This window comes from Acanthopagrus latus, chromosome 6 (genome assembly GCF_904848185.1).
Source record: "Acanthopagrus latus isolate v.2019 chromosome 6, fAcaLat1.1, whole genome shotgun sequence".
In the NCBI taxonomy this organism is placed as follows: Eukaryota; Metazoa; Chordata; class Actinopteri; order Spariformes; family Sparidae; genus Acanthopagrus; species Acanthopagrus latus.
The window spans coordinates 20,567,132-20,595,110 of record NC_051044.1 but is presented as its reverse complement, the minus strand read 5'-3'; the positions used below and the strand labels follow the sequence as shown (position 1 = coordinate 20,595,110).

Genomic DNA, 27,979 nt, shown 5'->3' with positions numbered 1-27,979 from the left:
GGATAACCAGCGCTACAGGTAAGAGGAAAAATATGTGTTTTTATTTTGGGGTGAACTGTCCCTTTAAAAACAACACACACTGATCAGTTTTTTGCTACATACAATACATGTAAAAATACTTGTGGAAGTATGAGGAAGAAATGGATGAACAGGGAACTTACATCAGACAGCATGTCCATGGCAGCAGGTGAAAGAGAGACAGAGAGACAGAGAGGTTAGTAGAAGAATGGTAAGTTAGGCATGAAGCTCATAATACATCAGCCAAGCACCGACACGTATTAGCAAAGCAGACGTGAACTTGGATAAAGCACTTGAAAGGAGCTGTATGTGGTTAGAAGACCAGCAGTTGACATATGGCCGCCCTGGTTAGTGTCTGTATGTGCATGTGGGGAACTGTAGGGTTGTCTCGGCCCGATCACGACATTATCAGCACCTTGTTCGGGTCGTCTCGTAGCGCCGACAGCCTGCCCTTCTGTGCCCGCCTGATCACAGTTGTGCTGTAGTGGCCGTCCTGACCCTCCACCACTGAGAAGCGAAGGTCGCTGGAGCTACCCAGGTGAGACCTGAGAGTATGCACACAAAATAGCTCACCATCAATACTGAACACAAGGCTTTGTTAGAGGGTGTGGAAATGAGACATTGTGTGTGCGGAGGAGGTGTGTGTGTGTACCGTGGGTGAGTTCCATCTCCAAACGCCCCACTGCGACGTTTCAAATGGTCGATCTCATTTCTCAACTTCTCAATCTCTCCAATCAGACGTTCCTGAGGGAGAGAAGGGGCATTATGAGACTAGTAGACTCAGACTGTGTACTTGAGTTAAAGTAACAATACCTGACCTATAATACCATGTCATTACATATTCAAGGACTAGTAAAAAGTCCAGTATTATTAGTAAAATGCACTTATTATAGTATCGAAGGTAAAAGCAGGCGTTACACAAGGGAAGGTCCTTGGTGTCGTTGCTATATGGTCTATTATATTGGACATTTTGGGAAATACACTTGCGCTCTTGTTGATAGATGAGAAGATTGATATCATTCTCATGTCTGCTCAGTAAAAATGAAAACAGCAGCAGCCAGGTTGGTAAGCTAAGCAAGCAACAGCAAATCTGTCTCTGTCCAAAGTTAACGAAATTTCACTTTTCACGAAGCCGGCCACGAAGTAGTCATGTGACATGTTAGTTGGAGCTTTAGACAGGGCCAGGATAGCTGTTTCCCCCTGTTTTCAGTCTTTATGCCAAGCTAGACTGTTGCTTCATGTTTAGCGCTCATGTAACTTTAGCGAAGAAGGCGAATTCACAACTTTTCCGAAAATGTCTCATTTTTCTTAAGGGCGTAAGCATCGTACTTATGTTGCAGCTGTTTGAATGAAGCTAATTTAACTAATGAATGTGTACACGGTTGGCTGGCTTTACCTTTAATCATGCCCCTAAAGTTTATAAAACCAGTGTTTTTTAATGCAAAATTTTAATCTGCAAAGTAGCATCCAGCCACAGCTGTCAAGTCAATCAAATGGAATGAAAAATAGTGTTTCCTCCTGAAACGTTGCAGTGTAGATTAAAGTTCAAAATAGCATAACATTGGAATATTTAGGTACAAGTTACACAGAAGCGTTCTTTACATATGTACAGCACTTGTCAGGGCTTCTGCAGGTCCTTGAAATGTTTGAAAGTTTGTGAATTTAAAGGAACAGATATCAAGGCCTTTGAATTTTTTGCCAATAGACATAAATAATGATCATTGTACATCAAGTGCTTGAATTAATATTTTTGTGGAAATTATTCTTGGGTAATATAGGCTACGTTCTGCTGTCTGCACGTGTCTCCTGCAGTTTTCTGCGATCCCTGTGACGCCGCAGCACAACTGAGATTCAGACATTGAAGCGTCTCCCTCTTTAATTGATGTCTGTGAGCTTCTGTAAAGCCTGCTACTTCTCATTAAGGTTTCCAGTGTTGTAACAGTAATTCATCTTGATCTGTGTCTCTAAATATGTCATGTTTGGTTCAATACAAGAGAACGAGAGCGAATACAAGAAAGTCCCTGAGTTTGATGTTTAAGTTGGTGTTGGTGATGAACTGTACTGTCTGGGTCATATCAATTGTGAGGAGAGCGTTGTAGTTCTCAGTTTTTCAGATTGGGTGACTCATTCAAGTCTTACTGACCCTGGTGTGGTGGAACTCTTCAAGCTGTTTCTGGCAGTTCTCGAGGTCCTGAATGAGGGAGTTCTGGACGAGAAAATCACGAAAGCGTGTCAAAACAAATGATCCAGGGAGGACGTGCGCTTCTGTATATTCATCTGTTCTGCGAGGCAATAACAACAACAATATGTGCTGCTTCTTCGACAAATGTGTGCGCGCGGGCCTTGCCTTGTCCTCCAGGGCGGCCATGCGTTCCTTTAGATGGAGCTGCAGTCTTTCATTGGACTCGGTGAGCAGACGATCGACGGTGTCTGACAAACGCTTGTTGTGCTCCTCATTCATTTTCTCTCTCTGACGAGCCTGATGAGCGGAAGGGGGGGAGAGGGGTGGAATGACATCATCAAATTTTCTCTTTGACACAGGCTCCATTTGGGTGCATTTATGCAGCTAATCAAGCATCTCTGCATGGATTAAAGGATGAAGTGTGTATTTAGCCCAAGATCACCAGCTGCCAGATATAGGTCTTCTCCCCCAACAATGGATCTCGCAGCCAGAATGATTTAATTACAGTCATTTACCGTGATGATGAAAAAGGGTTAAACGCCTTCTCTTACACGAAGAGCGCTGTGCTTAATGTGCGCCCTGCAGTAATTTCATTAAAGGAAATTAACACAGACACACACAAACACAAATCTGCATCCTCAGAGAGCTCCTTTAACTAAATATAGTCATGAGATCACAGAGGGAGAGGTAGAAATTAGCCTAGCGTGAATTATTCAGAGTCTAAAGATAGCAGCCAATCAGTCTTATGGGAGGGGGCGGGGGTGGGGGGGTGTTGCAGCATGATACGTGGATTTGGTTCAAATTCATGCAACAATGCACCGGGAAAATGGAGAGCTCTTCATATGTGCGTCTGTCCTGTGTGTGTGTGTGTGTGTGTGTGTGTGTGTGTGTGTGTGTGTGTGCACGTGAGTATGCATGAGAGAGCACAGAGCCAAGGCGTCCAACTAATGTGAAGCATCAGCCCACACACACACACACACACACACACATGTACACGCACACACACACACACAGATACACATGGGCACATCATAGTGAGAGGTCAGAGAAACCCTGCAGGGCTGCTGCACACACGCACACATGCACACTCACACACACATACACCCACCCACCCACACACACACACACACACACACCCTTCCTAGCTCTTGGTTCTTCTCCTCCAGTTGTGACTCCAGCTGTCTGAGCCGCTCTTCCACATTGCCATGGCGCTCCTCAGCCTGCAGGGGGAGACACTTGCATATAAGTGAAGCTGCCTCTGTACACATGAGCTCTGCAAATGTGTTCATATGTATATCCGCTTCTGCATCCTGTGAATTCATATCACTCATTCTCATCTGCCATGTTTTCTGTGCGTGTGTGTTTGTGTTACCTTGGAAAGTGCTGCCACTCTCTGCGCAAGTTCAGCCTCCACCTCTGGCAGCGTCTCAGCCTTCCTCATGGTCTGAGCCAGCCGCTGCTCTGCCATCTCCAGCATCTCCTGCAGCTGGCGCACCTTCTCCTCGCTCTGACTCACACATGCACACATAAAACACACGCAAAGACAGAAGAGAGACATCGGTGCGATCACATGAGCAATGTAATCGGTGCTGTGCAGCCAGCAAGTATCAAGGACACGCCACACGGGCACAAATTATGATGGTGTTCCTGGTATTCCCCACTCGCAGGATGAACCCAGATTCACCCTGAACTACACATGAACCTTGGAGATGCTCATCTAGCTGCTCTGACAATAATATTCTTCAATACCTTACATACAAAAATGCATAAATATGAAAATGCATCTCCAATAATCAATTTTTGCTGTCACTTCACTCATTGTAACACACCTAAAGAAGCCTGATTACAGCAGAATAATGACACAGCACATTTATAAATATTGATTTAGTCCTTATGTCAGACTTAATTAAAAAGCAAGTGCTTAAATCTAAATCAGGTGGAATTACCTTAGTTTAATTTAACAGAGACATTAAGTGAAACAGCTAGCATCCATTTCAAGTGACCCCCCCCCAGTTATCTCTGAATGACAGTTTTTTACTGCAGCCAGTACAAATGTCCATCATGCACACTGTGATCTTTTATACACAGGGTTAGTGTGTGCAGGTCACCTGTCGGTGCAGCGAGTCCTTGGTGGCCAGCTCATTCTCCAGTTTGTCATTGAGGTCGTGGATGTGCGTTGTCTCCCGCTGAGCAGCCAGGTAGCGTTTCTCTAAAGTTGTTATCCTCTCCTCCATATCCTCTCTCTGTGATTGCAGAGGTGCAAAAACAAAAACAGGGAAACAATTATATAATAAAAAAGTGACTATGAGGCCAAAAGTCATGACCATTGTACAATTTTCTGATTTAATAGACATCATCTGTACTGTATCTCGTATTTCTGTGGTTGATATAGGGGAAATATGTGTACTTTACCATTATGTAATGGCAAGAAAATGACTCAAATGTGTATCAGCTAACCTGGACTGACAATAATTTCCATCAACAGCACACAAATAAACAAACAAATCAAGCAAATACGGTATTCACAGAATGCAAATGCCTGAGCTCCTATTTTTCAGTTAGAAGTTAAGTATTCCATTAATGGCTTTGTCAGAAGACTACGTGGTTACTGCTCATATTGCTTGACAAACTTCCAGACCTGGCTTTTCTATTTACAACAGTGGTGTCGCTGAAACTGTGAGCAGCGCCAAACTGCACAAATGCTGATTTCTACATAATGTTGCTTTAACAAGCTCAGACAGAAAAATGTTTTTATTTCTGTCTGGAGGGGCACTTGAAATATTCATGGTCTTGCTTCATAATCATCAAGCAAAACATGGCAGTTACAATAAACAGACAGGGACTCCAACTTTGACTAAATGAGCTTCAGCAAACCTCCCTCAAATGCTCACAACTCATCTTGTATGACTCTGGTGGTGTCACAACAACACAACACTGTTTTTAGCCATCTGCTATCACCTACAGTTTCTTTGTGGAATGAGAACTCTCAGTGGCATGGGCAACAAAGCTGTGTTTTTTTATATAATGATATAGTGATGTGTTAATATGGTTCTGTTTTTTTTCCAGCAAAACTGCAACACTTTATGAGCTTTTAACTTCAAAAAAGTTCCAAGTTTATGAAGCCTGCTGTCCTCGGTGCTTGCCCCCAGAAAAAAAAGCACATTTATCCTCTCCCCTCACCTCTCTCTGTTCCCTCTGTTGTTTGATCGACAGCTCCTCGCTGCGACTCAGTTCTCTGCGTGCGTTCGTGAGCTCAGCCTCGAGCTCGGCCATGCGGGCGTTGAGAGTGACGGAGTGCTCGCGGCTCTGAGCCAGCTCCTTATTGGTCCTATCCAGCAGCTCCTGAAGCTCAGACACCCGGCTGCTGTCGTCGTGTGCGTCTATTGAGCCATTGGGCAGTCTCTGTAAGGGAGACGCTCAACATTAATGGACATGTATGCGCACATTCTCACATAAAATGTAGTCTAGGACTGGGGCATGTAGGAAAAGGCGTATGGGTGGAGGGGTATCGAGAGTTGTTGGAGAACTGATAAAGTTGGATGACCTAGATAGAGAAGTGTTGTGCATAGGAGGGTGGGTTTGTGCGAGGTTAGGCTGCCATGTTGTTTTGATGTTGTTTCTCTTCTCCTCAGCTCAAAGTGCAGTTAATTCCAGGGCCTTAATTAAACAAACCTTCGGGGACACATATTCAGACAGGCAACACAGTGGGCAAACAAAGTTAGCAGGACCCCCTCTGCTCCCTCATGTTCCAGTTTTGCCTGCTCATGAATACCTTACAGAAACATAAACATAGTGTGAAACACTGGGGGGAACGAGGGCTAAATGGTCTGAAGCCGTGTAATAAAGAACACACCTGGTGATTTGTGCAATTGTGCATAATTTAACCAGATAAACTCATTAGATTTACTCCCAGGGACTTTAGAAATAGCATTGTACAGTCCCGTCTGACTGACAATGTGTAGCAATCAGGTACGACATGGCTCTGAGATAGTGTTGGTAAGGGTTCCTGCTGAAAAGGTACATATGGTCATGACAATTTTATGGATACTGAATTAAAAATGCCACCTAAAGCGTGCTGGCTGGATAAAAATGTGTTCGCACAAACTTTGGACATCTGAACTACACTCTCTTCCCCTTCTCCTCTCACTCTGCCATGCTTTGATGCCCTTGCTGTCATCACTTCTTAATACTAAGTTATTGATTTTTGAATCATTCCTTTAAATAAAATACTCTATACTGACACTCATTTCTGCTCTCTTCAACCTTAGCCCACAGAAAGAGGAGCCAAAGTAAGAGAATCTCAAGCTGCGAAAAAGTCTCCTCGGCAGCCCCGGCCTGTACAGAGGGAGGCGATTTCCATCCGGACACAAACAGGCTCTGCTGTTTAATTACGGGGAGGTTTGTTACTCCCCGTGGACAGACCCAGACACAGTTACATAATGTGTGCTCGTTTCAGGGATGTCCTGAAACCATGGAGGACAGGGCTCAAATGGAGAGCAAGAGCTTCAAGTTATCAGGATCATCAGAAAGTTAAAGGAGGATTTGTGCTCCAACAACCCACCCTGCGTATGTGTGTGTAAATGTGTGGAAGCAAGACAGAAATCAGATACTGAGACAGTGAGTGACAGCCAGACAGACGGATAGTACAGGCAGACATGAGATAAAGCACAGAGCAGAAAAACAATCACACAGCCAGGAAGACCTTCCATGTAGGTTTGGATCCATCTGTTCGCTCCACTGAGTCACCGTCCTTCCTTTGTCTCACCATGTTCAACTGAAATGTAGATTAAAAAAGACAGGGAAAAAAAAGGAAAAAAAGATCAATGAGCGAACTCACACATTTACTATCTTTTTCTGTCTCCCTCCCTCAGTGAATCCAAGAACAAAACTCAGCCTCTCAAAGGGAAGCCTGGCTCTCAGGCTGCCAGCGTCTGCCTTCAGACAACATTCTCTACCGCATTTAAACAACTACAAAAATGAATCATGCTCAGGATAGAGGAGCGAGTGTCTGACCTTCTTAGAAAACAGTGTGATCATTGCAACTTAACAAACTGTGGCTTTAAATCTGATATAACACACTGGGTATTCTGCTTTTCCCGACTCTGCTATGAATATTTTGCATCATTTTAGGGACCGAACAGATGTTTCACTTACAAATAAGCACACACAGCAACGTACACACACACACACACACACACACACAAATGAACACACACATTCACACATCTTACCTCTTGCGTGGTACTTGCTAGCTGTCCCTCAAGGGTGGAGACCCTCTCCAGAGCCACCCGAAGCCTCTCACGTACCTGACACACACACACACACACCAAGAACACACATATTGAGACAAAGTCGAGAGACATGAGGACAAAATAACTATATAATATATATAAGAAAATAGAAAGATATTTGTTTGTTTGACTCGCAACTCATGTTTTTAAACTGCCTTTGTTGGTATTTTCTATTAGAAATGCTAAATTTGTGGTTCAGTGGCTTTTTACCTTAATTAAACAAAGAAGCTATGAAATGATCACCACATCATATTTTCAGTGTTGTGAAAAAGTACCCAAAAGTCATACTTGAGTACAATTAAAGATATTTGGTAAAATACTAAAAGCTTAAGCCACCAATATGGTTAGTACTTTCACCAGGTATCTGATATTAAATGTACTTGAGTGTTGAAAGTACCAGAATAAGTGAACTCTCTACACTACAACTCTATTTACAGTGACCTCTATACTGTATACTATAGGTCAACCAATTTTAAGCCTGGTCAGTTCAGATAGTTTTTTTGATAGTCAATCAAATAGATTTCTTTCAAAATTATGCTACTTTGGCTCTGAAGCAGCAGTGAGTAATCTGCAAAGTTAAATAGGGTTAGGGTTAAGTGGAGTAGAAGTCAAATGTAGCAGAAAATGGGAATACTTAAGTAAGGTACAATTACCTCAAAACTGTGGGGCCAATAAGCTGTTGGGTAACAACTACAACTAACAACATTTTCATTGGTTGCACCAATAAAGTTTTAGGTTCCACTGAGTTTCACTTTTAAACATCATCCCAAATTGTGTGTGCTGTCATTTAAAGGAAGATGTTTATCTGCACCCTGTTCCTGTTTACATTCATTTACATTATTTTGTGAAGAAATGACATCAAAAAGTATTATTGCATGCACCTGAATTATGTGCTGGTGCACCAAAAGGAAAAAAGTTTGGTCAAATTTTAGTGTGGAGCCTTAAATGTACTTATTTACAAGCCATCACTGCATATTTTATGAGGAATTTGTTCCCGTTCTTTCATCTACTTCCATTTTCTTTCATCTGAATCTGCTGCTCAAGCAAATTTACTCAGAGACAATACGCTCCCTTCAACCGAAAACTTTAACTCCGAAGTGCTGAGATTTTATTAACAGTCTAATGATGAGAAAACGACCAGCAGAACCCAGCTGATCCAAATTAATTAGTCAGGAAGGAAAACAATTGGGTTCAAAGCGACAGCGGGTTCCAGGACAGGACTGATTGAAATACCATGTTGTGAGGCAACTGTTCCCCTGGCTTTTATTTGCTAGAACAGACCTTATATGTGTGTGTGTGTGTGTGTGTGTGTGTGTGTGTGTTCGTGTGTGTCCACCTTTTCATCCAGAGCCTTGTGGTGTTCAAACAGCGACTTCAGGGCTTTGAGGACCTCCACCTCGCTGGAGACTCCAGATGGTGGGGGTGCCTGTCTCTTCACCACTGTCATCCTCAGACTGCGTTCGTGACGAGACACCAGACACTCCAGGTGCTCCAGCAGCAGCTACAGCGCACACACAAACACAAACACACACATAAACGCGTGCACGACCAAAGAGAATACTAATTTCAGGCACAGAAGCATTGTTTGATTTCATCAGCATCATCATCACACACACACACGCACACACACACACACACACACGCACACACACACGTACCCTGGTGTTGTTCCTTTCAGCTTTCAGCTCAGATATTTCCTCCTCTTTCTCCAGCAGCTGCTCCCGGCATATGTTCAGCTCCTTCGTCAGGGTGGCAAACTCCTACACAACACACACAGCACCCATGCAGAGGTTAATACAGTATCAGTGATCAGCCTAATGGGCTCTACTTCTGTGAAACTGAGGACACATGCAGCCGCAGTCTCGAGGTGCAAACACATGTGGGCGCGGCTGTTCAATTTTTGCAATTCTGGTGGCGCACACACACACACACACACACACACACACACTCCTGGCACCGAGCAGCAGAGGATGAGCAGGTTGCTGGTACCTGTAAGAGGACTACTTTATCAGCCGCTGGAGTTTGGGCAGGCTTGAATAATGGGGCCGTTCGGGCTGGCTTCTCCTAAAAGAAAAACTTGTTGTCCCGGGGATGCTTCTGTGCACCTGTGATAAGAGGTGGTCTGAGCGGGGTGGAAATGGCCATGGTGGCACTGTGCTATCTGATCTGCATAAACACAACCTCAGCTGTGCCACTCCGCCCACCGCAGCGCCTGCCTCTGGGTGTTTGGGGGCCATAAAATTACAGTAGCAACTGCCTGAAGAAGTGGACTCGTGTCTAGTGGCGTTGTGTCTAGCCGGAGCAGACAGTCAAAGTCAAGAAGCAGAAAAAAAAAATATCTGAATTTTTAATCTTGAATTTTGAAACACGTCCATATTAATATATTAACTGTGATTACATGAAAGCAGTATGGCTGAAATTGGACGAGAATATTCCACATTCATTAGACTGATGTAAGCATATGAAAAAAAAATGGTATGCATCAACTGTCTGTGTTTTTTTTTTCCATCACTAGCAAATGTAGTTTCCTTTTCTTTTTTTCCCTTTTCTGCAGGACTGTAAGTGGGTGGAAAAGAATGTCTAAACATTGAGAGCTGTTGTGACAACACTGTTACGACAGATTTCATTATGTTGTTCAGAAAGCAGTTGCTGGTAATTATAAAAAAAGGGATTATAAAGTCTTCTATCAAAATGAGAATAGATCTGATCGTTCACAATGAATTCGTAGCCGTGTGAGAAAAGTGTGTTTCACTTGAGGGCCATTTGATTTATTGATGTCCATTCTTCACACTCCTCAATGTTGACAGACGGCTATGCACTCCGCTGAGGCTTTTAAGCACTTGCGGCGCTCCAGACGTCCTCTATGGCCACATTTGAATAACTCAACCAATGAGCGACTTGAAGTTGGACCATAATTGTTTCTGGTTGGTGGAGATCCACTCAGCCTGTCAGAAATGGCTTTGTTCTGAAGCAGTCTTCTGTCTAGCATTCAGTCATCTCGTACAGCACAGCATTGAGTCTAGATGCAGTTCTGAGATACTGTTCACCTCTTTGGTGATCCTACATCTTCACCATGTAATTTTGATGCTGCAACAAGATAACGTCAAGCACTTGCACTGAGTAAGATGACTTAATAAGTCACCTCTGAGGAGTTTTTTCAAGGTATCCACGGCATGCCACAACAAACAACTCACTATCTAATCCTCACGATGCCACCTAAAAGAATAGAGTGACATTTAAAGGAACACAATTTTGCTTTTCTTGAGAGTGAGATGAGCGGACTGACACCACTCTCCTATCCGTGCACTAAATATGAAGCCAGCACCCAGTCAGCTAACCATAGCATACAGACCAGAAACATGTTAGCATGGCTTTGTCCCACATTAAAATCCTACAGTGTGTCCCTTTTTGACAGAATATGGCTGTATCCCTCAGTGTTCACTACAAACACTTGTTAATGTTACTGTGGCTTGCTGGCAAACAGCTAAACTAACCACTAGCTAATTTTATTGTCATCAAACAGTTGTGATTACAGTGATATACTGGAACCATATTTGTCCCAGGATCGTGCTCCCCCAGTGATTTATGCCTGTGTTTATGTCAAACTATGCTAAGCTAAGATGAGCTCAGCTGACCAGCAGCTGACACACACGAGAGTGGTCTCAATCATCTCATCAAAATCTTGGCAAGATAGCGACATTTTCCTAAAATGTCATGGTTTTCCTTTAAGCTAAACAAGACAAGTATATCACAGTTCAATATGTTCCTCTTATGGTACATTAAAACTAACAAAACAAAAATTTATATGCTCTTCTTGTGGTGCATATAAACTATTTTTCAGTACAAAACTGTACGTCCCTAGGGTACAGTTGAGTGTGTCAATTGTTTTATCTCACATAGCTTCATCACAGCCATCTCCCACATTATTCAAGATAGTAGCCAGCACCACCTTTTTCACAGCTCGACAAACAACCACCTACTGCAGATTTGATGGACATTTTATGCTCTTTTGGAGCTGTAAAGATGTGGCTCCATTAACTTTAATAGTTCTGGGGGAATGATGTGATGGATCTGCAGCACTATTCTGCTGTGTGTTTGGTTTTTACGGTGAGTTAACTTTAATGGCATTTCAGCTGGATGCAATTTTTCATTTTGGGGTGAACTAGTCCTTTAAAGTCACAGCACCATTATGAGATGAGCTGTCTTGGGGAGAACAAGTGATCCTGAAAATGGCTGAATACAAACCAGAATCAGAGCATTTTAAAGTGCAGTAGTAGACTTCTCTGTGACAACGTCCTGTACTTGACTGAATATCTGATGTCTTTCAGCCTGATGTAGTATTCCGCGCCCGAACCATCGAGCTCTGCAGGACAACTTTCAAAAACATTTCTGAAATCCTGACAATGTCAGGTGTCTTTTGCTGAAAATGATAAGCTTCACTGCTCTAGTATGGGATTAGAAAGTCTCCACTCTCTGTCTGACTCAGATAAATTAGCAGAAACTGATCCTCACACAAGTCTTTTCAGGTCAGTGAAAGCAGAGCGCTGACGCATCAGTCACTGCTTTTGTCTTTCTTGTGCCGCTTATATTTCACGATTTGTCCTGCTGCTGTCTGACCAGTCAATTTGTATGTCAGAGGGCATTTACCGGACTCCCATCCTTGTATTTAAAACTACATGCCTGTATGATTTTACTTTTATTCTGTCTGTCACTGATTCGATTTAAACAATAGTGTACAAAAACAGTATAAAGAGGAGAACCGGGCAGTGACTCACTCACATTCTGCTGGAAGTTCATTTTTAACATTTTCTGCGGTGTGATGTCACTGTGTGCACGTGTATACTGTATGTATGTGTGTGTGTGTGTGTGTGTGTGTGTGTGTGTGTGTGTGTGTGTGTGTGTGTGTGTTTGCATGTTGTTTTAACATCTCTTGGTGCTTTGTTGGCATTTCCTGTAAGCTTGGCTTTAGTCCGAACCAATGCCCAGAGGCTCATGCTCTCTCTGCTTGTCACAAACACACACACACACACACACACACACACACACACACACACACACACACACACACACACACACACACACACACACACACACAAACACACACACGGGGCTTTTAAAGTCCCGGTATTCCCTGCAGCCATGACACTGCAGTACACGTCTCACATTTCCTACTCATGACCCAAAAACTGGGCATTACTAAGAAATACTTCTTTAAAGATGAATGTCCGACAATATTCCATTTTGCTGCAACAGCAAACAAAGATGGTGGTGCATAATGTTTTAACCCTGTTCCTTATCAGCAATACGTCTGTCAATACACCCGACGACTGTCCATCAAGAAGACAGGCGTGGCGGTGTTAACATGAGGGCAACATTATTTGACTGGGGAACATACTTCAGACAACATCGTCTCGTATCTTATATCTCGTCAATGACAGGATCAGTTGTGATTAAGTAGTTGGGCGGGACCTGGAAGATTTTCTGATTTCAAACTGGGCAGTTTCATTCTGGAGAATAGCTGAGCTAAGCTAAACTTAAGCTGCCAGACCAATGTAGTGGAGCAAAAAGCACAAGATTTGCTGCTGATCTGTAGTTTAGAATCATAATGATACATGAAATGGAATCGTACTTAAGTGCCGTATTTGGGTAAAACTGCTTAGTTACATTTGACCACTGATTATAGATGGGATATTAAAACAACCCCATAGAGGGGACAGGCAGAGCACACACATGCAATACACTTGCCGAACTGAGTTGACAGTAATAAACAAAATGACAGAATCTAAGACAAACAAATACATACTTTCTGTTATCTCTGCACATCACTCCGCAAGAAAAGGTACAAGTCGGTGGAGAGGGAAGACAGATAGGGGGAGAGACGGGGAAGGAGCACTGGGAGGAAAGGGGGAAAATGGGTCAGCGTGTTCATTTTACTTTCCTTTATTCCACAGGGGTGCACCAATAGACAGGAGCTCAGCCCAAATCCACCAACAGATGTTAGAGCTCACTGTCTCTTTCAATCGTGGCAAAAAGGCTCAACAGGCCACCTCTCATGCTCTCTTCATCTCCTCATCCCTTCATCCTCCTGCCTTTTAGAAGCTCTCTGCAGCTCCACACACACACACACACATACACACAAACAAATAAAAAATAATGTAAGAGACATCCACTGACAAATAACCAAGAATAGATAAAGGTATGAGTACATAACCTTTGTTAGGAGTATTATATAAGTGAACAGAGAGGTGTTATATATAAAATATAACACATCACTGTCTAGACAAAAAAAACTTTTCTATTTAATTTCTTATGAAGGTCTGACGCCCTCCGTCCCTCTGGAAGCTTCTGCCACTTTTCCAAACACCAACGCTATGACTGTGTGCTCTATACAATCCTAGCCTCCCCCCAAAAACCATGTGGAAAAAATCCCAGGATGTTTATTCAACTTCACACAAGAGTCAGATACAGGCGCAGCTCTTTGACAACACAACCTCGACATCTGTCAGAGAGTATATCATGTTGAGCGGAGAGAAGGTTCTGGGCGTCTTGAGGAACGCCGTTCTTCTGCCTCCAACCACAATGTGAGATAGCGAGCGGTTACCAAACAGTGCTGAGCCCAGACATTGTAAAGGGATTTCTACCCTTCGCTTCCTTAAGCAGTTTGGGATTAAAGGATGAAAAAAATGCTCTGTATGTGTGTGTGTGTGTGTGTGTGTGTGTGTGTGTGTGTGTGTGCGCGCAGGAAGAGAGAGAGAGAGGGAGCGAGATTGGAGTGCAGTCGGATAAAAAAAAAGTCTCTCTCTAACACGCAATCCCCAAAAATGTAAGGTTTATTGAGAGCGCGCTTATCCCTCTGTATGTGTGCATGTGTGTGTTGTGTGACACTGAGTGTGTACTATGTGGCCAAAGAGGTCAGCACGGTGGAGAGATAACACACACCTGAACTCTGTCTGAAATCTGCCCCTCGTTCACTGTAACCGTCAGGGTAAATCATAGAAACAGCACAGTCCATGTTTGGTTACCTACAGTGTCATCTCAGAGCATTGCATTATGGGTAAAGAGTAGTGTGTCTTTGTGGGAAATTGTACACAAAGAGTTGCAGACGTTGCGTGTTGCACTCAGTTACTATGAAATGAAACGAATTTGAGCATATCCTCAAACTTCACACCGACAATGCTTCTGCACTGTCTGATGCAGATTAGTAAGCGTGAATCGCTGTATGAGTGTCGGAGTGCGGGAGGCAGTCATCAACAAAATGACGAGATCATTTTTCAGTTTGCAAGTCATTTCCTGTTACGTTTTCATTTAGCAGTCAAAGTGCGGTTGAGGAAACTGACTGACTTGATTTTGAGGGCCTTCAATCATCTCACTGCCAGCAGCATTCACACTGCCTCTAAAAGCTCCGGTGGGACATGCAGCGGTGTAGAGACGACTGTCGGTCTGGATCTCCTCTACATGCATCCTACAGAAGCTGCCTCAGCGTTCCACGTTCCCTCTCAAAGTTTAAACTGCTGGTAATCAGAGCAGATCGCAGGACTCTGGGGTGCACACTGACTTCACTGAAAGACTGCTCAATTTATTAGTTGCAGCCTCAACTCGCTGGATTCATTCTAACTTGTGCGACTTGTAAGAGTTGTTTGTTGTTCGTGAGGCTGTCGTGATTTTATTTTTATTTGACCTTTTTCATTAGCATTCAAAAATGAAAATTAGACAGTACAGCAGTAGTTTGTATCATAGACAATTTCATAGATCCAGCAAACAAACAAGAGAGCACACAAAAAAAAATCTAATCAATTTAGGAAAATGAAATTAGTTTCTGTATTTCTGTGCATTAACCACTTATGTGATTACTATTCAATCTGCTGTCTTCGGGACATGGTAGTTAAGAAGTTTGACCATCTAGACAGCCTATATTCATGTAGATTCATTTTTCAAGCCTGGCTGTTTTCAACAGTGCATCAGCACGGTCTTGAATTGTGGAGCTCTTTGGCCTTTCCATTTACGAAAAAAAAATCAACTTCTCTGCAGCAATCTGATGCTCTTTGTAAATGCATTTCCTTCATTTCAATGCATTGTTTCCTGTCTGTGCTCTCACTTCTTCTACTATCCTGACTATAGTAGTTTATATACAAATACATCAATCACAGAATCCCTGTCCAAATCCTTGTGAAGAAAGTGTTGCTATAAAACTGTGATCATTGTCTCTTTTATTCCACAGCCCTCTCAGATATGGACTTAGAATACAAAAGACAAATAATAGATGCCATGACAGTGTTAGTGCCTGGTTTCTGACTTGTAGAGTCCAACTTAGGGTTTGTTCTTGCAGCACAGAGACTAAAGGAGAACAGATGGAGAAACAGGGACACATAATGTCCTTTGAGAGAGAGTTGGAGGGGAAACAACAAGGATAGCCAAACTGAATGATGAATAAAGATGTCAAAGATGAATCTACGAGGTGCTTTTGCATAGAAAGCTACCTAATAACACTTGAATTCTGCTGTGTTCAACTACACAGTACTGGATTTCTCATTTTGTTTCTCATTTTGCGACCCGTTTTTCTGATTTTCCACATAAACTGAACAAATGTTGTTTACCAGCTGTTAACTGTACAGCATCTGCTGTGCTCTGAGTACAATATTTTCTTTTCTCCTTCAGAAAAAAGTCTCTTCCATGCTTGCTGCTCTCTCTGCCTACACTCACACTAACTCTCAGCAGCACAATGGAACAAGTTCAAACCTCCTCTCTGTCGTTCGCTCAAGGTCATTTGGGGAAAAAAATAAGAGCACGCTAACAAAAGTTGATTCAGCGAAGGCAAAACAGGGGTTGCAGAAGTGTGTGACGGCACGCTCCATTGACAGAACACTCCAGGAATGTATCGAAGCTTAAAGATACAGCTCCTTTAAAAGGATTAATGCACTGAACAACAAACAGCCTCCAACTTTATGGCAACATCTGCTATGTGTGGGTAGATTAACAAGACAGGCAACTGAAGCCAATACAAATATAAATCGATGAGAAGAGCGAGGATGGGCATAGTCTCTGCAAGAGTCAGTCGGTGGGAGGAGAGGGAAGGAGGAAAATATGTGACTAAGCAGGATGGGGAGGAGATGGTAACTGTAAACATGACTACTAACTCATTCACACATAATATGAATCACTGGGCAGAGTTGTGGTGCGCTATCTAATTTATGCTTATGTGAAGACGCTTACAGCTCAAGTGCACGTCAGCACCCAATCTGTGAACAAAGTCGCATCTCAGTCAAAAAATATGTTTGTCTTCTTGTTCCTGCAGGTGAATGTAGGGGCTTCACTCTGCACAGTTTGACACTAGGAACCTAGTTTTTTCACATCCGTCAGCTGGAATGTTCATTTTCTCGGTGCTCACTGAAAATCTGATTAAAACATCAGGGCCTGTGAGCCTGAACTGTGACGTCACAAATTGCCCAGAAGATCAGTTTCCTCATGCTGTCCAGTGCTGCAGCGCTGTATTCCCCTTCGTCTGAACGCTCTGTGTTAGCTCCTGCCTGTGTGTAAGGCCCCCCTCCCCCAAAATGCAAAATCAATTCTTACGTGCCAAACTAGCCGCTATAGGCATAAATTATGCAAATATGCATGCTGATGTAGCATGATGTCACAAAGTTATGGAACCAAAGGCAGGACTACTGTTGGTGTTGACTCCAACTTTTAAGATTTTTACCACGTTCAACCGATATATAAACAATGAAAGAAATATAAAACAGCATAATAGGCCTCCTTTAAACACATATATGACCTCAAATCAAAGGGAAGCAGATTCTCATGGGACGAATATTATCATATGACCTCCGTGATTGGCAAAAATGGTAATTTGCGGTCGAATCTTTACTTTACGAGTAGAGAATGGCAGATTTGCTAGGGATAAAGATCACAGACATCCTCTGCGGTTATTACAAGTGATAAGAGACTCCCAGGTAGAACTAGTCCCGTGCGTATAGGGCTTCAGAATTGTAACATATAGTGTATGCCTTACTACCTGTGTGGAAGGGACCTCTCACTCAAATCAAACAAGCATCCCAGGGAACGCTGACTGTATTGAACTTCATTGCTGTACTGTCAACAGACCCAGTAACTAAAGTAGAAAGCACTTAATTGATCGATTTTGTAGGAACTTTGTACAAGTCGTCACCAGTAACCCCCCCACCCCCCCGATATAATCATTTTCTCTGATGAGCATGTAATCGCTGAGCTTCTTTCGCTTGTGTGCACCAGAAGACACTAAATTAACTCCGATGTACATCGTGGTAATTCACTTAGCAGAGCCACATTGAAGATGAATGCAGAGTCGGTGACTGGAGGATGAGCGAATCCCCAGGGGAGACTCAGATATCACAGCTCTGTAACTCCTCACCACTGCAGAGAGAGAGGTGGACTCGACCTTCCTCTGACAAATCTTGGTCTACACACACACACACACACACACACACACACACACACACACACACACACACACACACACACCACGACACCTTTGCCTGGGTGTCCGCCCTAAGAAAGCAGTGAGTAATCAGTTGCCATGACGCCACCCTGCACACTGCATCCGTCGCCATGGCAATGTCTTATTAAGAAAGTGAAGTGTTTGAGCAGCGTACAAACTTTGCATGAACATTTCATCAGACGAGTGCAGATGCACATCCACCAGGCTACACGCTAAAATACACAACATTCACAGAGCCCGCTGAGAGATGCTCCCAGAGCGTGATGGTGTGACAGCTCTCGAAGCCGCTGACTGCAGCACTTGACTGATCTCCACCCTGACTGGAAGAACAACTCACTGAAAACTTCCCCAATAGCTTCCCTTCGAAGTCAGAACACAGAAAATACATTTTAAGAATAAAAAACATTAATTTGCGTTATCGTTCATCCCGGCTGAGACAGATGTAGCAAAATTAGGCTTCTGGATCATCATTGTTTGTCGTGAGCAAATCGGCCTAAGTGAGGCACATTGGGGATAATGCCAAGACTGACTGAAGCCGTGCCAGCTCTGGACTTACTTCTGGAGCACTGATAGCACTACACCAAACACGCCCGGTGTAAATGCAACTCAGTAAATCCCTCTCTGAACACCTTGGAAAATAGGGATTTCGATGTGAAATCCCTGGCATAAGTGAATCTAGAAGAGTTTAAACACTTTTGAAGGGATTTAAGTGAAACCTGGCAAAAACCCAACATCCCAATCCTGTGAAAACACGCATATCAAAAGTCATTTAATACCCCGATTCTCGGTCATGAAGTTGATTGACGCAGCGAAAGCGTTTCAGCACATCAGCCGTGTCTCTGTTTTCCCAAATATCCTTTTCTTATGGTTCAGCAAACATAAGGTGACAAATCCTTGCAAGTTTTCCAACTTTCTCCCCTCCCCTCGGCCCGTCGAAGGCCTTCGCTCCAGAATAGCATCCATTCATGTGCCTCCCCTTTCTTCATTAAAGCAAAACAAAACCTACAAAGAAAGAGGGGAAGGAAGGAAGAGAGGGGAACACTTCATCTACTCGGATGAAAGGAGCGGCACAAAGAGTTTTTGTTGTGCGTCAGTGGAGTCTGCCTCTTGCTCGCATGCTGTAATAGACACAAGCACGCACAGCAGAGCTCCCTGTCAGTGCATGACAGACGTTTATCTCCTTTATTTTCTTGGACAATTGGAGGCTGAACACATACTATGAGCCACATCAATCAGTGAAAAGCCTAAGTAGAGGAGGTGTGGCAGCATTTCAAAACCGATATGCAATTTGCATCGCTGCAAAAGCATTAATCAGTCTTTCGCAGTATGATTGAGACATGGTGCTGAAAACAAGGGAGGAGGAGGAGGAAAGGCGGAGAGGAGGCCATATCTCAGCCCTAGAAAAGAGACATTAACACTGAAATCAATACTCAGGCAAGGACACATGGAGACCACAGAGAAAGAGGCAATCCTTCTACCGGTAACATCCACAAACTGTACGCGTCCCTACCTGGTACATGTAGGTGTTAAAGTGGGTCCCATTCTGAAGGTGGATCTTCACTGTTGGGTTCATGGTGGAGGCTAAACATATCAGATCCCTCAGACAGACCCCCCATAAAAAGAGAGACACAAACAGGCAAAGAGAGGATGAGGAGTGACAAGAAGGAGGAGGGCGATGAAGGTGGAGGAGAGGGTTAGTTCCTCTGAGTCGTGGTCAACACTGAGTGCAGCAGGGCTAGATGAGATTCCTGTGCTGCTCCCTCTGCCCTCCGCCGGGGGACAAGAGCACTCCGCTATAGTCAGCCTGAGCTAACTGCAGCCGGGACGAGAGACAGAGGGGACGAGAGAGAGAGAGAGAGAGAGAGAGAGAGAGAGAGAGAGAGAGAGAGAGAGAGAGAGAGAGAGAGAGAGAGAGAGAAGACAGGGTAGGGAGATGGATAAACAGGGACAGGCAGAAAAAAGGGGGGAGAGCAGGGGCTGGTGAGGTAAACATAGATGATTTTGATCAGAGAGAAAGACAGAAATGATGAGGACGCAGAGAGGAGGAGGAGGAGGAGGAGGAGGAGGGGACAGAGCGTGGTGATCAGCTGATGGAGGAAGGAAGAGGCAGGGTTTAGAGGAGGACTGCTGGGGGCTCAGGCCACCTGTTCTTTATTGCTCTCTCTCTCTATCTCTCTCTCTCTCACACACACACACACACACACACGCTTACACACATATACACATGAAAGTTGAAGCACTCTGAGGGAGTTTTTTAGTCATATTTGGAACTAATGCCAAGAATTAGCATGAAATTAAACGCTCTATTTCCTCCTAATAAAAACTCCAGTCACTGCTCACTCAACACAAATTCAAGAGACCCATTTTCCTCCAGCGTGACATTGTGCGTGCTGATTCTTTCTATTTATAAATGGCAGCCTGTTTCGGCCCTCCTCTCTCAGTAGGATCTCCTGGTGTGTGCACTTGACTGGAGTCTGGAACACCGTCCTGTGCTTTTACAGTAGGAACTGTGAGGTGTATTCAATCATCATATTGTTAGTTTTGTCTGGGCTTGAGTGATTCATAACCTCTCTATTGGGAGCCATGACGCACTTGAGCATCACCATAACTGTACAAAGTCTCATCTAATACTACATTAGTGGGTCACATTTTCATGATCACAATAACATAAAGTATTGATGACGGCAGCGATGCCAAAGTCCTTTTGCTGCCTAAAGTAGACAGCATGATTATTAAAAAGGGGCACTCTGCCCATTTCACATGTTAAAGTCATTTTGTAACAGAAGTGTTACACTTTTGCATTGAGCACCCGATGTTATGTCGAAGTGACGAAAAGGACAGGCAACAAATCAGACAAATACAGGCCGAGGCAGAGCCATAAACTAAAGAGAAATCCAAAAACTAATCTAAGCACCAACCAAGATAAAACGCAGGGAACACAAGCAGGATAGGCAGGTAGGACCGGAGGACGGAAACAGACAAACTGACAAGCAGTGCTGGAAAAACACAGACTTAATTACACAGGGGCTAATTAACACGTGAAACCCCCCCTTAGTTCAGTTTGTCTGCGTTTTTCTCTCATTCTTCGTTGGTTTCATCTGTTCAGTTCTTGTCCTCATGTCACGCCTGTTGTCTTTTCCCCGGTCCTTGTTTGCTTTTCAACGCTTAAGTTGTCTGGATGCTCGTCATTGCCAGCTTTTTGTTACCTGTCTTTTTGTTTTCTTTTCATCTCATTTTGGATTTTGGATCTTTGGATTGGCCTTCAGCTATATTGAAGCTCGCTTTTTGTTGTGATTCTGTCTGCTTCTACGTTTGGGTCATGTTTTTTATATACCTGACATGTTATCTAAGAATGGGATTTTAGAAACTATAATACGCTATAAAGACCTTTACAGCACTTTTTTTGTGCGGACTTACCAAGATGTCTAATTGTGTTTACCAGGCAGGGAGTTGTGGGGACTTTCTGAATGTCAGGATTTCTAAACCTCTTTGAGTTTGACCGAAGAAAATCTCTGTCACGAGTGTCAAACTACATAACACATAACACTTCACAGGAGTGCACTTTAATACCGATTTTATTATTCACTGCAAACTTTGCAGAGTTACTTTGTTGGGTAGTCAGTTTCTTGCACTGCCATTAGTGTTATGCTTTGGTTGTGTGTCTACAGCTGGAGACATCATGATGTTGGGTCATATAATCCACAATTTATCTTCATAATCTTTCATCTTCCTTTCTTCTGTCCAACTTATTTTAATCTGTTCTGTCCTCAGACAGTATATTAAGTGCACAGAGCTTCCAGGCCAGATAGCTGAAGCCGATGCAGAAGTGTTGTGAACTTACAAAACAGAAGTCAATAAACCGACGAGTGACGTCATGTTGGCTTTATCCGCTATTTATACAGTGGAGCAAGTGTCCAGATGTTTTCAATACCAAAGAAGTACTATTTTGCTTGATCTTGATTTCTGGGACATTATGAGCAAAATTCTAACCAGTGCACAGTGAGCAGGTCATATATACCACATACATTAACTCACCTCTGCATTTAAGTAACCTTTTATTCATCTGGTGTCTGACCCTGTACATACAGAAAAACACCATCTAATATCTGACCTGTACAGAGATGCAGTTTATTGTACATCTCTTACCTTAATAGTTATGTTTTAAAGTTTCTTTAGCTGTATGTCCTGAAAATTTGCTCTCTGCAGTGTTACTGAGTCCAACTACTACTAAGTATCAACACGCTCGGACGATAAAAGTTGACTCTGATTCCAGTTCTGCAGAATAACACCTCAGCTAAAACAAGTGTGTTACAGTAGAGTGTCTCGATGATTAAGTTACGAGCAGCATCTAATTAGTTACAACTGATTTGACTGTTCATTAATTTCATTCTGCATTTCTACCCCCTTAATTCATTCATTAATTCTTATCTCTCTATTCTCATGTGCTTCATCACTCATGGGGCCCCCCACCTCGCTGACTCTATGCTCCACTTAGTAAAAAAACATATCAAAATGCTCATTCGACATCATAACCTTTGGGCCTGGCAGTGCATTAATGTAGAAACAGGAAAGAAAATGGTTCCTGTCTGCAGGTCTACTGGCTTTCACCTGGTTGTCAAGGCAACAGGGTTCACTGGAAAGAGAGAGAGGGATGAAACAGTGAGACAGACAGTCCCCACGCATTAAAACATCCTTTAGTGACTGTGCTGACTTCCACCATTAACTGACAGCAAATCACTGCTGGCTGGAGTCTCTGTGCAACATCCAGAGTAGCCCAGCACACCGGTCACTGCTGCCATCTGGGTTAGTGGTGAGAGAGAGACCCCTACTGGCAGCATCCGGTACTCACACAAAATAGTGGCAACCCAAGTCATCGTGGTTAAATCTTGCACAGAAACAGGGAGAATATGCATGTGAGGAATCTGGTTCACCAGCTTTAGAGTACCTAGTGGTTTCCAGAGATAGAGGGTGCTCTGAAATGAGTTTCACTTCATGCATACGCAGACACTCAGGTCCATTTAAGGAAAGGAGGGAATACAAGAGTGACAATAGAAGCAGCTAAGAATTCATGTATGGTAATAACTTCTCATCCTTGACACCAGTGGGAGCCAGACTTGGCAGAACCTGAGACTTATTGTCAGAGACATGAATGAAAAAAAAAAAAAAAAAGCTCTGAACACACACACACACACACACACACACACACACACACACACACACACACACACACACACACACACACACACACACACACACACACACCACAAAGCCCACATGCACGTTTGCAGCAACACTGACAAAAACACCAAAGACTTGACGTTCTCAAACATGTTCTGCAGCAGAACTGACAGAATGGGGAGACCTCTGACTATTCTTTTTTTGTCTTGCAGCCACTCACATTTTTCTCTCCTACCTCAGTCTCTCTCCTCTTGCTGTCGCCTAACTACACTTGATTACTTCTTTCACACTCTATCCACTCCAGCTACTCCATGCTTGCTCTCTTATCCTTCCCCCCCCCCCTCCTTTGCTCTTCTTCTCTCCTCCTCTCTTCCCCTATTTTTCTCAAGCGTTGCTAATCTCAGCTGAACCTTCCTTCGATGGAGAGCAGCCATTTTACATCATAACATAACATGGAGCAGAGGGCAGGCCCCCCCCGAATCCCTCCACCTCAACCATCACACACCAGACACAACCACAAATAATCAAACACTGTGGCCGGATCAGAAACATTACAATGAAAATGTTCATTGCCTTCTGCCTTAAGTCTAACAAGAGAATTGGTAATGCTGATACACTAACCCAGCTGAAAACTACATTTATTGTCACTGTTAAAAATGAGACTGAGATAAGGCTCTATTTGTATCTTCAATCAAAAATCAAATCAAATCAAATCAATACCACATGCATAGACTTAAAATTAAATGTTGTTTTGGTAACCAAAATGTAACTCCTGTCACTGTTTTTGCTGCCTTAGCACTGATTGCCATTTTCATTAGAAAACAAAAGTTAAATGTAGTTTATTATTATATGAGACAAAGAATAGAGCCAAATTTCTCATTTGAGAAGCTGGGCCCAGAACATTTTCTTCTACAGCCATGCTGGCAGCTCCTTGAGGCGAGGCTTTCAACCAAATGCTAACGTCTTCATGCTAACACGCTGGCATATTGCAAACAGTTTCCTTCAGATAACTCGAATAGCTCAATGGAGGCTTACACACGCGATGTCACAGTAGTGATAGTCACCACAGTTCACCGATTGGCCAGACTACTGAATGCCAGCAGTGTTACTATGTAAAAAAGTGCTGCAATCCTAATGTTCACCTTGAGTGGCAAGAAAACATAAAAAAAAAAACGCATCTCAAAATCTGAAAGGGCTGAGTTAATTTGCCTTAAAAAAAAACAAACTTCACGTCCTGTGATTTGACATTGTGATGTTTATGCTGAAACGATACATTGTGCAGCCCTGTCACACATGTTATTGCTATTCATCCTAAGGGGCGAACACATTTCATTACAATCCATCAATTAGTTGTTTGAGATACTTCCCTAAAACCAAAAAATGTCACCCTCATCACCATTTGTTTGTAGGCTCAATTCCGTGGACAACGAATGTCCAGTCAAATTCATCCAACAGCTGAGATGTTTCAGTCTGGATGGCTTTCATCGGACTGACCCGCTGATGGACCGGCACTCTCATGCTTAAATCAATGTCACAAGCACGGCTAAAAATAGCTCAAACAATTAAACGATGATCCCAGATTGATTGCAGAATTAATCGACTTATCATATCAGTTCTAATGTTCTAATCCTCCTGTCAGGCTGAGTCCAGCAACCGATATGATGAGGGGGGCAGCACGCAGCCTGAGAGGGCGAACCCAGGGGAAAAAGATGTCCTCAAGTTTGTTACTGCTGCTCACAAAGCTGTGAGCACACTGTTCGGACTGAAGCGACCTAGAACATTGGCTCTCAACCTGGGGGTTGGGACCCCTGAGGGGGTCGTGGGCTATTTTTTAGGGGTCGGCAGATGGTTGTGGAGAAAAACATAAAATAACATGACTTAGACTCGGGAGGGGGCGGGGGAATACTTTTTACACTGAGTTGCCTCTACCCAGTCATATAATTTGCCTTATAATTGATTTTATTGAGTGTGTTTGTGAGAGTCTCACACGCGGGGCTGTCGGGCGGGGTCGCGAAGACCAACCGGACATGAAAGGTTGAGAAACGATGACCTTGACTATGATGTCCGCGTTAATATCAACACTGTTTCGCTATGCTATCCACACATCGGACACATCACCACAATAATCACTCCGGGAAGATTTATCCCTCCTTCTAGGTCACCACCTTCCTCATCACCTCATTCTCTTGCTCCTCCTTTTGCCGATGCTCTCCTTAGTTGTTGTTGTTTTTTTTTTTTCCAGTCTCCTCTGTCACCTCCTCCCTTCTGCCCCCCCCGTCTAAAGCACCTGTGTCAGCTCTGACTCTCTCCCCTGCTGTCCTCATCACTCAGTCGGAGCGCATGGCCTACCTTTCTCCATCTCTCCTCTACCGTGTCCTCTTCAGGCTCCTGGTCAGCCCAGAGGGAAGCCATTTACTACCACAATGCACACAATCATTGCAAACAACAGACACTGGTTGTATACTAGTCTCTCCCCGAAACGTGAAAATGCTCCTCTCTCTCTATCCACGTACAAACTTGTTGTTCTCACATCTTGAAACGAGATGCTAATCACATTTTGTTGATCAGGAATAAAATAATCTAAAGTCTACACGAGTCTACATAAAAACAATGCTAAACCAATCTATGATGCACAGTTTTGGTCAGGTCTGGCTCATTATTCCTCCGTACTATACACAAACACATCAACACATTCTCCGAAAAATATACAAGCCGACACACACATTCTCCTGAGACCACACAAACACACACACACTCAGTCCGTCCCAGCTGCTCTGTTTTGTAGATGAAAGTGTGTCGTGGTTCTGGAGGAAAAGCAGGAGACGCATCAAACACAGCTGTATTAATATTAATCGGCACATTCAGAGTAAATAAACTGCTCCGAGGGTACATGCGGCATCATTTTCAATAATCTCTTCTCTTCCCAGTTCTTAATGTGGCTAAAAAAAGGGCCGTGAGGAATGAGCAGCCAAGGTGTTGTGTGTTTGCGGAGGTCGGGAACGCTGCTCTTGCCCTTCACAGAGTGCAAACTGCAGTGGCAGGATGTAACTCTACACCACTGGGAGGGAGTGTGTGTGTGTGTGTGTGTGTGTGCGTGTGTGTGTGTGCGTGTGTGTGTGTGTGTGCGTGTGTGTGTGTGTGTGTGTCTACAGTAAGTCTACCATAACTGTAACTGTAATGACAGAGGCACGACAGGCACCTCTCGTGGTACCTGTGGTGAGGCGTCACACTGCTGTCCTGTCCTTCTCCTCCAGCCTCTGTCCTTCTTACACCAGAAACGCATGAACGGAAACATGAGAATGGGAATGAATATGAAATTACTGCTGGCGCTGAGCACTCTTTGCACATTACTGAGAATATGAATATGTTGTAATGACATAGTTGACTAGTGTTAAAGGTGCAATATGCAAGAATTTCAGTTGAAAACATTCAAAATGAACTCAAATAATCAACAGAATGTGAAGAAAGGAACAGTGTTGATATGTGTGTAAGGCCTACTGTGGTGCAGAGATATCTACTCAAGCTAACATGCTACCCAGCTAGCCCTGATCCAACCTGGTCCAAAGAGCCTGCGCTCGGGATGCTATAACACCCAACTCTTCCCAAGCTCCCTGTCTGAACTGCTAGCTACGCAGCTAACTGAGCTGACTGAGCTAACGGCCACTACAGTGTGCAGCAGTTAGTGATTGTTCTAATACTATGCAGGCCTGTATTCGGTTTGAGTATGAATTCGACATGCAGCCATTTGTTACATATTTCACCTTCAAAGCTGTGTATGCCACAAGAAGATGCATAGAATACTTAAAAAATAAAACAGAAACAGTCGACAGCTAATTATCACACCTTGCACACAAACATTTTACACATAAGTATCTCAACTGATAAGTGCTACTTTCTTGTGTGAAAACGCATATTTGCTTCTCTAGGTTTGATAGGTAGCTGTGAGCGGCAACTGATTATTTCTTTTCCTTACGTCCATAAAATCCTGTTCCTCTATCTGCTTCCTACACTTGATCACTCATCAATTCTTCATGGGCTCCTCCTCGTCTTAAGTCCTCTTCCAGCCAGTGAAACTTATTAAATAAAAGGTGATACGAAAGCTCATCCGACATCATAACCTTTGGGAGTGCCAGGGTGTGATGTTGGCAGAAAAAGAAAGGAGGAAGTGAGAGAAAGAAGCACGGAGAATGTGTCACAAAAGACTTTTTTTCACGCAGGTTCCCAAAAATACTCTGCTTTTCTTTTCATAGCTCATAAACAGCACACATGCGCACACACATACGTGCACACACACACACACACACACACACACACACGAGCACGCATGCACACAATCCTTTGCAATTTTATTGAGGGCAAAGTCTTTGGTGGCTGTTTGTTGTGATTCTATAGATCTCTGGACAACAGGTACATACATACATACAGTAAGTTCAGCTTAGGAGCACACACATGTGCGCACGCACACACACACACACACACACACACACACACACACACACACACACACACACACATACACACACACACACACAGGGAGCAGCAGCACCAGCAGCACACAGCTCTTTAAAAATGATTCGCCTCTAATCTGGTCCGTACCATTATGGCCTCTGTATGAAGCATTGCAGCCGCCTTTATGTGTGTGCGCGTGTGTGCGTTCACATCCATCACAAGGCCGTGGATGATTTATTTATGAAATGTGATTTTTCTTTTTTCATTCTGGTGCTCTCCAGCCTTGTAACTCAAACACACACACACTCATTCACTCTGTCACTTGCTCATACACACACACACACACACACGCATGCACACACACGCAGAGGTCACTCTCAATCATAC

The 27,979-nt window shown here is 43.5% G+C and overlaps 1 protein-coding gene across 6 annotated transcripts in view; it reads right to left on the bottom strand.

Moving 5' to 3' along the window:
- Nucleotides 1-27,979, bottom strand: part of ppfia4 (PTPRF interacting protein alpha 4) — a 59,422-nt gene that overhangs the window by 11,380 nt on the left and 20,063 nt on the right. For 5 of the 6 annotated variants that reach the window (XR_005075756.1, XM_037102323.1, XM_037102325.1 and 2 more), the window contains exons 3-14: nt 9,150-9,251; nt 8,828-8,992; nt 7,432-7,506; nt 6,903-6,974; nt 5,381-5,602; nt 4,309-4,443; nt 3,573-3,707; nt 3,337-3,420; nt 2,366-2,497; nt 2,162-2,224; nt 671-762; nt 434-563 (exon numbers count right to left, since the gene is read on the bottom strand). Coding sequence is in view for 5 of the 6 variants with exons in the window: in XM_037102323.1 (XP_036958218.1) it covers nt 434-563; nt 671-762; nt 2,162-2,224; nt 2,366-2,497; nt 3,337-3,420; nt 3,573-3,707; nt 4,309-4,443; nt 5,381-5,602; nt 6,903-6,974; nt 7,432-7,506; nt 8,828-8,992; nt 9,150-9,251 (1,407 nt within the window). In the remaining variant the exon portion in view is untranslated. Of the gene's footprint in view, nt 1-433; nt 564-670; nt 763-2,161; nt 2,225-2,365; nt 2,498-3,336; nt 3,421-3,572; nt 3,708-4,308; nt 4,444-5,380; nt 5,603-6,902; nt 6,975-7,431; nt 7,507-8,827; nt 8,993-9,149; nt 9,252-19,475; nt 19,709-27,979 lie in introns of those variants that run through there. The other variant, XM_037102326.1, reaches the window with a different exon arrangement.